A 13,993-nucleotide genomic window follows, 5' to 3' on the forward strand; every position below is an offset into this window, starting at 1 on the left:
TGCTAGTCTTGGTTGTCAGTGTGACACACGTGGGGAGAAAGAACCTCAACTGGAAAATTGCCAGAATCAGATCCTGTGGGCCTGACTATGGAGTGTTTTCTTGATCGCTAATAGATGACATAGGGCCCAGACCATTCTGGGAATTACCATTCTTAGGCAGATGGGTCTGGGTTGTAGAAGAATGGTGGTTGAATTTGAACCTGGGAGTAAGCTAGTCAGTGGCATTCCTTCATAGTTTCTGCTTCAAAACTTAAGGTCCTCACTTAAGGTCCGCCCTTGACCGCCCTTGATGAAGATCTATAACCTGAAAATGAACTAAACCCTTTCCTCTCCAGTTGCCTTTGGTCATGGTTTTGTTTAACAACAAAGAGGCAAACACAGACAACTGTGATTGTTGTTTTTTATGAAGGATGCAGGCGAATTTCTAGGAAAGTATAGGAGGGCCTTGATTCAGCCTTTAAGACGCATGGAGGCCATCTAAAGATAGAATGCTTCATTTCAAAATCCGATTATTGAGGAGTTTGTCAGATAGAGAATGGTCCAGATAGAGTTCTAGGCAGGTGTAGAAGATGGAGAGTGGAGAACTGGTCTTGTTTTTACAAACAGAGGTAAGGCTGAAGCATGGGGAGACATGGAGCAAATGAGGCTGGGTGTTCATAGGCACAGAGTAGGCATGGTCTTGGGGCCCAAGAAAGGGGGAGAAGCTGTCTTTCTGGGTATTCTGGGAGCCACACTGAGAGTACAGTGCTTAAATCAGAATGGATATGGTGGGCCTAGATTCATTTTTGAGAAGACATATTTGGAAAATGAACTGAAGACCCAGAGTGGAAGGATAGAGTCAATTGGGCCTTATTGTAGCACCAATGGTTGGGTTTGTGGCAGAGACATAGGGGAGGGGCTAGGTGGAAGGAAAGAGCCATACGTTATGGAAGTTACAGAAGGCACAGTTAAGAAAGAAACCAAGAAAAGAACCAGCAAAGGAAGTAGGTGAAAGAGAGGCCAGAGTCGGGAGAGGAGCCAAAAGAGGGGTCCTGGAGCTGGGATCCAGGAACATTGAAAGACAGCTTTATCTGGTGAGTGAATGGTGCTCAGAGACAGGGAAGATGGGTGACCCTAATTGTGTAACTCAGTGCTGGGCACCAGTAAGTGCTCAATTAATGTCTCCTTTTTATTAATATGACCCTTCATCTTTAACTTTTCAATATCCACAGGTCTTTTCCTTCCTTCAAAGTATATTAGAAACTTAAAAAAGTGTAAAAGTACATGTGTAAAGAAAATGAATGAATGAGTGAATGTCCAGGGAAACCTTTATTGGTGAGCCCCAAGGTAAGGTGTCTGCAACCAGGATCGTTAGCTTTGGCCCAGAGCTAAGCAGTATGAAAGCTCTCTGAGAGCCAATGGCTCTTGTTTAGCAGAGGGCCCTTGGGGAACCAATTTTTAAGCTTTTCATGCATCCTCGTCTGAGAATTACTGAATGGGTACCCCAGACAACCTTGTGGTAGGAGCCGCCTTACCCAGCAGATCTCTGGAGTCCCTGTTGCCCTCCCTCCCCGAGTGGTGTCAACTGCACTGTAATCACACAATTAGGATGCCATTAAAATGTCACATTTGAAGAAATCCATATAAACAGAGCATTAACAAGCGACTGAAAATTGTAGTCTTTACCACTAATGACCTACTTTCCGTACACGCCACGCCCTCCCGCCACCTCCACTCCCCAACCTTGATTTCAGAGGCAGTGAGAAAATGCAACTATCGTTTCTGCCTGGAAAGCCTTAATGTTTAATGTGCTGGGAGAGGCTCTTGGACTGAGCCAGAGACTGTCAGGCTGTGGGTTGGGGGTGGGGAGCGTGGGTAGTATGGAGTGGCTCTTGAAAGGAGACCAGCTTCAAGCAGAACACCCACACTCCAGCAGACCTGAGGGTCTGAGAGGAATCGAAGAGAAAGACTGTAGAGAGTCCCGCCTAGCAATACTGAGAAATTTAAGGGTGGGGTTCACCTTATTGGCTTCAGTTTCCATCCCTCTCGAAGAAGAGACGTAATCTGAGGCACAGAAGTCTCTCTTTCGGAAGAACGAATAACAGGAAGGATATGTCTGTCCTATTGAGTGGATGTGAGCCACAGAGCTCTGGCTTACTATTGCTGTGAGTCCAAGGTGAGGACATGGGTGGATGGAAACTCAGGGGTCACCTCACCTCCCTGAATATAGCTAAGCAGGACTGTTTGTGTGCTAGTTTCTTTGTCTCCGGAATCTAGTTTTAATTGGCTAAGGGCATGGATTGCTTAAAGGAATCTTATAGTGAGTTTGTTTATAAGGCAAGCAAAGCCAGAACTGCCCCTGGCGAATTTATTACTCTTTCCCCAATGCATCTGAATAGCAAACCTGCACTCCATACTGTACCAGGGAGTGTGTCTCATTCCACTCATTCTAGGAAACACAGAGAGAGAGAGAGAGAGAGAGAGAGAGAGAGAGAGAGAGAGAGAGAGAGAGAGAGAGAGAGGGAGAGAGAGGGAGAGAGAGGGAGAGAGAGCGAGAGTGTCTGAGACTGTGCAGAAAAAGTATTGAATTAATTTACTGGGGGAGGGAGGGAGGGTCATTTTAAATGTCCCTTTAGCCTGTGACATCCCTACCACAGGTTGGGATGGCATTGCAGAAGGGGTTTGGACAAGGATAGATGGTGACAGCCATGTCATTTGGGGAGAAACTATTGGTGTTTCCCAAGGTGAGAGAAATGCCCCTGAGAACACTGTTTATATTAGAAGTGTGTAATAAATCCTCTGTTGACAGTTCATATGAGGTGACCCGGAAGGGGTTTGACTGTACTGGGGAGATGTCCAGTGTTTGGGACAGGCTTATGAGGATGTCCCTGAGTTTATCAGCTTACTGCCACTCTCACCCACAGCACTCCATTTCCGCTAACCTGAGACAGGCATCCCACCCCCACCCAGCCTCAGCAGGCATGCTGTCTGGGAACTGTGGGTCTGCTTTTGACATAAAAGAGCCCCTTCTATGAAAAGGCAGCCAGCAGCCCTCCTGGAGTCCTGAGAGATAAAGTCATTTCAAAGTCATTCCCTGCAGCCCACACCTCTGCGTTCAGGGGCTGACCTAGTTTTGAGGGAGCCAGGGGCCATCTGGATGTCACCTTATTTACAGAGCTGAAAGAAAATGCACTAGGCTCTAAGCCCTTGCTGCACATGGTATCTAGGGAGATCTAGCCTCCACTTCAGAGGCACAGAGAGAGGAAACCTATTCTGCTTAGCTGAGAGCTGGAGGCTTTCTGCTAATGTCACCTTTGGGGAGTGAGTGGCAGGGCTTAGGGAACACTTAAGTCTGAAACTCTCCTTTGAGCTATGTTTCAGGGGAGGAGGGATCTTGGCTAGGATAGTCTTGGCTGAACCAAGTGCAGAACTGAGCTTCTACACAGAGCCTCCTCCCTCTCCCTTCTTTGCTATACTATTCCTACTCAGGTGCTACCCAGGGAATTCCACCTGCCTTAACAGGTGACCATGGCCTTGACAGATCCTGGAGAAGGGTGAGTATGGAGTCTACATACCTGTGGCTAGACCCAGTGACCAGACTTGCTTGAGATGTGGCCTCAGCCAAATGACTTTAACTCCAGAACACTCAGGTGCAGCTTGATTAACTAGTAACCCCCAGGCTCATTCTGAGTATTTGAAGGAGTGACATGTACAGATTCCCTGGTTTCTGCCATCATCCTGTGAGTGACTCAGTCCAGTATAGACTTTGTCACCTTTGTAACCCAGTCCATTTGCTTGGCTTCCCACAACTTCTCATCTGGATTTCTCCCATTAGAGAAATCTTGCTGGCTATGGTGGTGAAGGCCTGTAATCCCAGGTATTGAGACTGAGGCAGAAGAGGGCAAGATTGAAGGCTAGCCCGGGCTACAGAGTAAGTGCAGAACCAGCCCAAGCAACTTAGTAAGACTCTGACTCTAAAGAATAATACACATACCTGTACATACATACCTGTAAATATAGCCATGTATGTGCTTAACATACACTAAAATAAAATAACAAAATAAAGTGAGGGTTGAGGATTTAGCTCTGTGGTAGAACTTTGGTTTAACATGTGTGATATTTAGGATTTAATTCTTAGTAAAACACACTTACATGTGCGTACACACACACACACACACACACACACACACACCACCCATACAATAACTTGGAAATTTGAGAAGCCCCAAACCTCATCAAGCACATTGATAACAGTGTCAAAGCTGCAGGCCTGTGCAGGGTAGCAAAGTCCAGGAGGTACCAACAAGACCCTATGGGGTTGACAAGTCCACAAGAAGAAAGGGAGCGAGAATTTGAGAGCTAGCCTTGAGTCCAGGTCTCTTGACCTTCAACAAATGCAGAGTCCCAGGCACGCCCAGCTGATTGCTCTCGTACTTCTCTCTCCTCAGAGTCATCCATCACAACTCCACCTTTTTCTTTTAATACACTATGTATATAAAAAGACTTAGCGAAAGTTCTATCTGCAGCCTTCTGAGCAGATAATAACCTCATATATTAGTTTCTTAAAATAGTTTCTTGTCTTATCATTTGCATGGCACTGTGTTCCAACCCAGGTTTGAGAATAAAGATTGGAACCCCAGGAGGGACTCACATTAATAATGACCACTCCCCCACAGCTGGACAGTGAGGCAAGATATCCAGTCACGTGTAGATGCTGTCAGAGACCTCTGTTTCTGGCACAGGGACGGAAGAAGCAGCTACACATAAATTGGCAGGAAGGCAATTGCACTTTTCTCCCCATTAGCATTCAGTCTCCAGGAGAAACAATCGTAACTGCGGCCATGTTGACAGCAGTACTACGTTACATATGCATTATGTCCTAGCAAGCGACTCTTCATATCTTATCTCACGTTTGGGATCTGATTTGGTCCTGTAAAGCAGGGTTGGGGGAAGATTGGTTTTGCCCTTGGGATGTGGGGAGAAAGTAGTTACACAGAGATGAAGGAGAAGCATTTTCAGGATAGCCTTGGCCTACAGGATAGGGTGCTGATCAAAGGCAAACTCCGTCTCTGGACTGTGTGTCCCCACCCCATTTGCCATCTCATCCTCCCCTGACATTCACACTCTGGCCCAAGTCATTTCCTGTCCAGAAAAAAAGAATGAGTTAGAATGAACAAGAGGGCACAGTTCTTACTTTGCACTTTTCCTATTGTTTTTGGCTTTCCTGACCTTTTCCTTTCATTCCATTAGTGTCAGCCTCGGTGCATGTTTCCTTTTGCCCAAGGGGAGGTTTGAAGCCGCATAACTAGGCAGGTGTGTGGTAACGACAAGACCCAGCCCCCTTAGTCACTCACATTTCTGCTCCCGGTGACCCTAGTTCTGCTCGTTTGTGACTTCTACCAGATACTCTGGTTGACCAGGGCCCCCTTGAAAATTGCTTGGCTCCACGAGCTATTTCTTGCAGCTGAAGGGCTTTCTGACGATGCCTTAAGATATCTGCTGGATCTCTGCAGCAAGCGAAGGAGGGGAGAGAAGCCTGGCTTTCAAAGGGAGAGAGCTCTTTCCTCACCGAGGGACTCAAATTCTCATTTCACTTTTTTTTCTTATAAATCCTTCTAGAAGCAATTTTCAAAGGGCTAGGCTTCTGACTGGGAGTCTCTGCCTCTGCTGAAGGCTACTCTGGCTTTGTTGCCTGGCCACCTCGGGAGAATCCATCTTCTTCTTCCTTCAGATTCTTCTATCCGGTAAAGGTCATCACAGCACCAGCCCTCTTCGGCCATCTCCATTCTGACTCGGTAACCTTATGCCTAGAAGGACTCAGCTGAGTCTTTCCCAATTCAGCTCCACCCAGAGAGCAACTACCCTTTCAGACCACTTCTTGCCCTTCCTCTGCATTCACTCCTGTCTTAGTCTCTCCTGGGCACTGACTTCTTCTCCCAGTAAACACTTTTCTCCAAAACCAGACTCTGTAATGGGCAGATCAACCCGCCTGATGCAGGGTCTTCTCGAGTCTCATTGGACAACTCACTGTGTCAGACTCTGTACAGAAAGAGAAGGGATCCCAGTTGCTGGTGGATACTAGACACTGTGAGCGGAGCCAGTTCTCTGTCTGATGTCTTTCCGCATTTGGGATGCATCCCTCCTCTACATGACAATTAACTAGCAGTGCCTCCACAGGGATCTTCGGGCTGAGCTTTTGGTGATGGCCTATATGGATCTCTGCGAGCAGGAAGCAGACCCGGCAGCATTTGCAGTCTCCTGCCTAGGCACATGCCAGGAGCCATTCCTCTTTGCTGTCATGCTGATTTTGACTTTTCTGGCAACCCCTGGCGTGCTAATTAGTAAGCAAATTAAACTCCATATAGGGGCCACATTGTGTGAATTCTCCCCTCCCCTGCCACCGCAGTTCCAGAAACAAAAACTGGGCTTCTCTCCATCCAGCTAATCATATTATATTTCACATTTGGAGGTTTTTCAGGCAATTATAATAATTACTGGAAGTTTTCTACTTCCTGGAAGCTAGAAGCTTCCCCCCAACATTGTATTCTCATGTCCACATACGTGGACAACCATGGGAGGGCAGAGTAAAGAAAGATTACTCTCGTCAGTGATTAAATAAGACCCAAATTATGTGAAGAAAAGCCAGTGTTGGAGGGAGTCTGGGCTCAGCGTATCCCAAAGACCTCAGTTAGGAACTCATAGCACCCGTGCTTTAAAGAAGGTAGCTGGTCCCAGGACAGTGAGGCTGCAAACGGTTACAGCGACTAGAGCAGGTGACACAGGAAACTAAACTCACCCCTGTCGAATTATAGCCTACCTCGTTTGGTCTGAGAAATAGCCCTTTCCTCCTGTATTAGATGTCTATTCTGTCTATCAACTCTTTAAGGAGCGATGCTCCTATAATTAAAATTAACCATTAAGCCATAACACTGAAGGAGCAATTGCCTAATTCTGAGGAAAATTTAAATTTACGGCCAGCACCCGAGATAAAAATGAATCCTAAGGAGAAGGAGAGAAAACCCCATGGAAGATAAATAGAAAGCCAAGTGGGATATTGACTTGATCCTTCTCCAGTGCAGGGTAATTTGGCTTCTAAAGTGAGTTAGATCATAATAAATTAAATTTAGATTTCTGCACATCAATTAAGTAACTCCCAAGACAGAATTCCAGCAAGAAGGAGAGGTGATAATACACGGAGGAAATATGAAAATGAAGATCTGATCTAATAATCCATAAGTGATGTGCTGTCCCTTGGTAAGGGGAGAGGCCCCTCCGGCTCCTCCATTGTCAGGTCAGTGAGGCTGGCTGGCTTCTACTTGGCCGGAGCTTGTCCTAACCATTGGCATGAGCGTATTCCCAGTAGTGTTTCCCTACTGGAACCTTCCTCACGTTAGGAATCACATCAGTGGTGTGGAAGGCACGAGGAAGTGTGCTGTATCTCTTCCCTTTGCTGGATGTCCTTGCAAAAGCAAGGTCACTTCCTGCTGGCCAGACAAAAACATAGGAATGAGTAAATACTTTCTTGTTTTTAGGAGGGACGGACTGACTGGCAGATGGAGGAAAGGACCAGTGAGTAGCACAGTTAGTGATATGGAAGGGACGTCAACATTGACATCCAAAGTATTAGAGGGGGACCCTATGTTCAACCTCATCCCAGCACGCATATTCGCATGCACGCACACACACACACACACACACACACACACACACACACACACACACACACAGACAGACACGGACACACTGGTTTTTTTCTGAGAGTTTGAACTGGGGCCTCAGTTTTCTTGTCTGTAAAGTGAGAATTATAACTGGCCCGCCCACTTCCTAGGTATAATAAAATTGTTCTTTTATTACAGGGCTTTCTGTACTCTCTGAATTTCTCATTGTTCTGCGAGACACTGACTTCCACTGCTCATATCATTAAGTACTCCATGTTCTGTTCGGTCTTTGTCAGATCTACTCAGCCATTTTGTTTTGTTTGCCCTTCATTTTTGCCACTTCTTCTTTCCTGTTTTATCAACAGCTGTACCTACATTGGATCTCCAGGTGGATGGGCGTTATTTTCTGCGGGAACCCTTGGAGTACGTATCAGTGTGCTCAGAGGTTTTGCTACTTTGGCCAACAGAGCTGGTTCCTTTTTCCTCGTGTGTATGGGGTGGTCTTTCTCTTTTTTTTCAATTCCTTCTTTGGTGGAACCTTGTTGGACTTTAGTGAACCTCGTCTGAATGAGAGGTGTTTTCTCCCAGCTAGGCTGTGCATTTCTATCTCCTGGGAGTCGAGCACATAGTCCTTCATGCCCTTCTTAGGCTTGATTACATCAGAATTCTGGTTTTCCGTCTTTTGGGAGCCAAGGCTTAACTTCTCAGGGATCTTTGACATGAGGGGACTCAAATTTCCCCTTGTTCAGCATTTAACAACTGCAGCTCTGCACACAGCAGATTCTGGCCTCACCCCTCAACGGGCAGCAAAGGCTTTCTTATAGCGCACCTGGCAAAGCACCCCAATCTGAGGTGGTAGTAGCTTGTCGGTTGGCAAGGAGGGTTCCCTGGAAGCATCTGGCCAGCTGCGGTGCTAAGATCAGCACACAGTAGATTGGAAGCAGAACCGTCCAGGGGGCAGACGTGCTGGAGAGCCAGAGGCTGTGGTCCTGAAGACAGCCTGCTTGTGAGCAAGTGGGGCTCCAGCTCCCTACAACAGACTTAGAAACACTGTCTGTTGAAAAGTGGGAGAACTTGGGCGGATCATTTACTCTCCCCGTGTCCCACTTTCCTTCTCTGAAAGCAGGCTATCTTTTCCTATTGAACTTTAACTCTGTAAGGATTTGAGATAACTCGAGGCTCTCTACTCACTATGTCCTTCTCAGGTTGTTGCAAGAGGTGCTGTGATGGTAAATTTTTACATGCAACTTACTATACCACAGGGTCCGGGTACTCAGTCAAACACTATTCTGGATGTTTCTCCAAAGTTGGTTTTAAATGACAGGAACATTTAAATTTCGGCACTTGGAGTAAGGCTGGGTCTTCTCCAAAATGTGGCTGGGCTTCAGCCAGTCAGTTGGGGGCTTTAAGAGATGGAAGACTGACCTCTACCTCACCCAGAAAGAAGGCATTCAGCTAGCAGAGATCTGACATCAACCTTAGGTTGCAAGTCAAAAGTTCATGAGCTATTCTTAACACACGTTGGTTCCCATCCACCACTTCTCTTCCCTCTCCTAAGGGGGAGGGAGAGAGAGAGAGAGAAAGAGAGAGAGAGAGAGAGAGAGAGACAGAGACAGAGACAGAGACAGAGACAGAGACACAGAGTCAGAGAGATGGGGAGAGAGATAGAGAGATAGAGAGACAGAGACAGGGCAATACATGAAAAGAGACAGAGAGTGACACAAAGAGACAGACAGACAGACAGACAGACAGACAGACAGACAGACATAGTTGTTCTATTTTTCTAGGGATCCCTGTCCAAAACAGGAACGCATTCAAGCATCAGCAGATTAGAGCTGAAGAGATGACTCAGTAAGTTCACTACACTGGCTGCTCTTGCAGAGGACCCAGTTTCGACTCACACACAATGGCTCACAACCATCTGTAACTCCAGTTCCAGGGGATCTGATGCCGTCTTCAAACCTTAACTGGCACACATGTGACATACACACATGTATGCAGACAAAACACTCAAACACATAAAATAAACCTAAACGAAAATAAATTTTGAAAAGAAGCAGCTAGGAAACTGGGCATTGACGTCGTTGCTTGGGTAAGCAAAACCTTCTAATTATCTAAGGTAAGGCTTGGGTAAAGACTGCACTGAAGAACATGAAGTTGCCTGGGGATGAAGTAGAGGTGCCTAGTGGGCCAGCAATGCCTGTATGTGTCTGAATTCTGGACTGAGGAGGCTTCTAAAGGTAAATGTGAGGTGTACCTCTTACGTAACACCAGTGGGACAGGACACACACCACTATACCAGGACAGAGGAGGCAAGAGTTGCCACCAGTAAGACACAGGTGGCACCATGCCCTGCTTACCTCAAGGATGAGAACCCAGAGACAAAGACCTTTGGCAGCACTAATGGCCCTGCAGCTGTTCTGAAACGGGGTAGAAACCTTCTCCTACAGCGGCTTGCAGGTCAGGCTCCGCACTGTACTTTCTAAGGAGAGCTGGAGCCACCTTACTTGAGAATGCTGAAGGTTGGCCAAGAAGGACAACATAGGAAAAATAAATGACTCATGGCAAGCAGTGCTCCAATATCTGCGTCAGCGAGCATTTAATAAGCCATTGTGGGGGGCTTTCCACAGGTAAGTGTTTTACCTCCTGTTGTCTCTGGGTGATTAAATCAGTAGACCCATCCCTTAAAAGCTGATGGGCTTGGGCAAATCACTACCTGACTCCTCTAAGCAAACCCCTCCTTGCACCGATGAGGATCATAAAAAGAATCTGTGGCAATCTATGTGCACATGTACAACATAAAATTTTGCTTATTTGTTTTGAAGACACCTTCACCATTATATAGTACATTCAGATGTCCCTGGGGAAAGGTCAGCTCCCAGTACAGGCGACCCTCTTGAGGGGGTCTCAGTGCAGCAAACCCTGTACATGTGACAGTTAAACTTCCCGAGTGGGACAGTCCCTTCCTAGGCTGCCTCCTACTGACTATTCAAATGATTATCCTGCCAACTGGCTGTTACTCGTATGTTCTGGGACCAGAATTCCAGTTGAGTCTTCACAGCGCCTTCTCCAAAACGACAGTGCCTGCCAGAGATACCGAGGATGCTTAGCTGTACTGCGGGTGGAGAGAGAGCTAGAGCAAGCAACCTCTGACCTCTTGTTCTCTGGGCCCCATGCCTCTGCTTGTTGCAAATGGAGTATGACCTAGAACAAGGCCCAAGAGGTGGGCTGTATCCCCTCTCTCCAGCCTCTTATTGCAATGGGTGCCTGGTCCTCCACCTGCTGGTTCAGCCATAAGACCCCAGTTCAGCTATGAGGATAGATTAAGGTCATTCCCCAACAGGCCATTTCATGGAAGTTAATTCTCTTCCTTATACTTCATCCCATATATGTAGCCAGGGTCTATTTCCCTATGGCCTGCTTCGTAAGGCCCAGATGTTTTCTAGAGTTTTTCTTTATGCATGCCCTTTGAATAGTTAATTTTATACTAATGTACTTGGGCCACAGGATGGCCAGGAATTTCATCAAATACATTTTGGGGATGTGACCAACAACAGCTCTTGTCAGCTTCATAAGTGTTGGCATTCCTTCTAGGCTCCACCGCAGTTACCTGGCAACAGTCAGGTAGCCTGACTTACTCTAAAAGGGGCTGCTTGCCCCTCCTCACTCTCCATGCTCTTACTCTCTTAACCTCTTATCCTCTCTGTGCCTTCTCTCCCTATTCCCCTCCCCCCCTCTCCACATGCTCATGGCGCTCTCTCTCTCTCTCTCCTCCCTCCTCAACTCCCCTCCCCATGCCCCTAAATAAACTTTGTTCCATACTATCCATTGTATGACTGGTACCTCAGGGGGGAAGGGTTGCCTCAGTATGGGCCCACAGAGGCACCTTCTCCCACCTCACTATACCAAGCTTCTACTAAACATATTCTAGTCCTTTCTTTTTTTATAAAACACAACAACAAGTACAGGAGAAAATTCTTTATAATCTCCAAACTAAGTAACTAATTTTTTTTTATTCTTTTTTTCGGAGCTGGGGACCGAACCCAGGGCCTTGTGCTTGCTAGGCAAGCGCTCTACCAGTGAGCCAAATCCCCTTCTTTTTTCAGTAATAGGGATTGAATCGTGGGCCTCGCACAGGTATAGTCAGCCTCATAGGTCACAGAGATTATATAGGTCATTGAGCTTATGAGGTTGAACCTTATAGAGTGTAGTATAGATGTCTCGTGTGTGTGTGTGTGTGTGTGTGTGTGTGTGTGTGTGTGTGTACACAGAGTGAGACTTTTCTAAAACATGTGCTACTGTTTCTTCCTCCCTCCACCTTAGCTCAGAGCACTGTGAGAGTTACAACTTACTTGGAGAATTGTAATGAATTAAGTTGGCAGTGAGCCAATGGGAGACAATCCCACGACCCTTCCCATGAGGGTGGGATGTCAAGGTCACCCTGGGGTGATGTTCCAAACAGAGGTGACAGCTGTCAAGCTGTGACATTGTACAGCACAGCTTGTGGGTTTCCCACGCCCACCTGAGTTTCCCCTAGCAAGTTCTGGAGTAGCAGTATCATAAGATACTAATAAAATCAATTATTGGATAAAGATCACTGGATCCTAGGGCTTCGTTTTATGCTATTAGAGGAAAATGCTGTTTCAAACAGAGATAACAGAGGATAGAGAGATCAATTACCAGATAAGATCTCACAGTGCCCCAGATGAGTGTGCAAACTGCTATAGTCCCTCTTACCCAGTCATGGAGTCCGTGCAAATATCACTAAGCCCGCTCTGATCCTCCTGCTTGGGTGCCAGTGTGCAGCAACAGCAGCATTCTGTGACCGAGTGGCTAGTCTCTTCTCCCGTAAGATTTGTGCAGTGTGAGCCTCTTCCTGACTACTAGGGTCATATCAATGAACAGCTTCTTGGTAACAATGCCAGCCTCGGGTCATGAGTCACACCACTTGAGGCCATTAAGAAGCTCTTTCTGGAGGCACAGCATTTGTGGTTTTGATGGAATTGAAAGGTGTGGGTATTTGGGGTACTCTTTCACATGGTGAGAGTGGGAACAGCTTTTAGGAAGCAGCTGCCAAGTTGAAGCCTGGATTCTCAGCCCCACTAGCTGGGTGGAGAGACTTGGCTCTGATTGTGCTGCTGATGGGTGTAGATCAGGCATCTTTGGCTCTGATGGGAAGGCAGGCCCTCACCTCTCCTGTCGAAAAGATCCAGACGACTAAGCTCTGCCTGACGGTCTGCCATTTGCCAGGCTGGTGACCTTTCTAGGGTCCCTCGTTCCCTACTCTTTCCAGCGAGTTTAAGTATGAAACAAACCAAGATCATGAAAGTCACCTTCCTTATTCTGAAATCCTGTGTCCTCAGACATAAACTGTAGACTTATTACTGGCTCACCCATGGATGCTTCCTCTAAGAGTGGCTTCAGGACCTTGGGTTGGAGAAACAAAGGACCAAGGTGTCTAGTGGGCCACACACCATTGTAGATTGATAACATACTTCCTGAAGCACGTTGGAAGCAATAGTAGTTGTGGCCCACCTGCTCTGTGCCGGTGCGTCAGGTATCCTCACATTGTCCTGGGAAGATGGTCTCTTAGGTTGGGGTGCTAAAATTTGGGTTCAGGTCCTGCCACTTCCTAAGTGTGGGTCTTGGGCAACATACAGCTTTGTGAGAGTGTATTCTCATCTGTCAGTTGACGCATCTGAGCAACTGCGTGAGGATTATATGAGATCATGGAACTGATGCTCCTAGAACTGTACCTGGCATGTGGGGCTTGATAGATAGCAGTAGCAATATTATCACCGGTCCGTGTGTGATTATTATTGCTGGCGGGTTTGCTCGTGTTCTGCCCCTGGCCCCGTGTTTGAGCTCAGCATTGTCAGAATAAGCTTAGTCCCTGGTCGGTTGCTGACAGATGGATGGGAGCTGGTGGTGGCTGGGAGCCTTCTCACAGACTTTCCATTCATGTCACACAGCCTTCTGATGCGGACTGGGATGACCTGTGGGAGCAGTTTGATGAGCGGCGGTATCTGAATGCCAAAAAGTGGCGTGTCGGTGATGATCCCTACAAGCTGTACGCTTTCAACCAGCGGGAGAGCGAGCGGATATCCAGCAATCGGGCTGTCCCAGACACACGCCATAAGAGGTACCCTCTCCTTCTTCCATGTAGGTGCCTTGCCCCTCTCTGCAGCCAGGACGTATTAGTAGTGACCTTGATTTGTGGACTCGTTGCTCATTGAGCCCAGTGCCAGGGACTGGGACAGGTGATGGGATGGAGTAAAGTCTCTGTGCTGCACACTGCTTGTACACAAGCCATCCCAAAGGTCCTGCTTTCTACTTGGAGGTTGAAGAGAGTGAGA

General features: G+C 47.1%; 1 protein-coding gene across 2 annotated transcripts in view; it reads left to right on the forward strand.

Moving 5' to 3' along the window:
• Galnt14 (polypeptide N-acetylgalactosaminyltransferase 14) overlaps positions 1 to 13,993 on the forward strand; it is a 222,814-nt gene that overhangs the window by 119,036 nt on the left and 89,785 nt on the right. For both annotated transcript variants that reach the window (NM_001012109.1, XM_087553061.1), the window contains 1 exon segment: positions 13,610 to 13,779. In NM_001012109.1, coding sequence (NP_001012109.1) covers positions 13,610 to 13,779 — 170 coding nt within the window.

The sequence above is a fragment of the Rattus norvegicus genome, chromosome 6, assembly GCF_021556685.1.
Source record: "Rattus norvegicus strain SHRSP/BbbUtx chromosome 6, alternate assembly SHRSP_T2T, whole genome shotgun sequence".
NCBI lineage: Eukaryota > Metazoa > Chordata > Mammalia > Rodentia > Muridae > Rattus > Rattus norvegicus.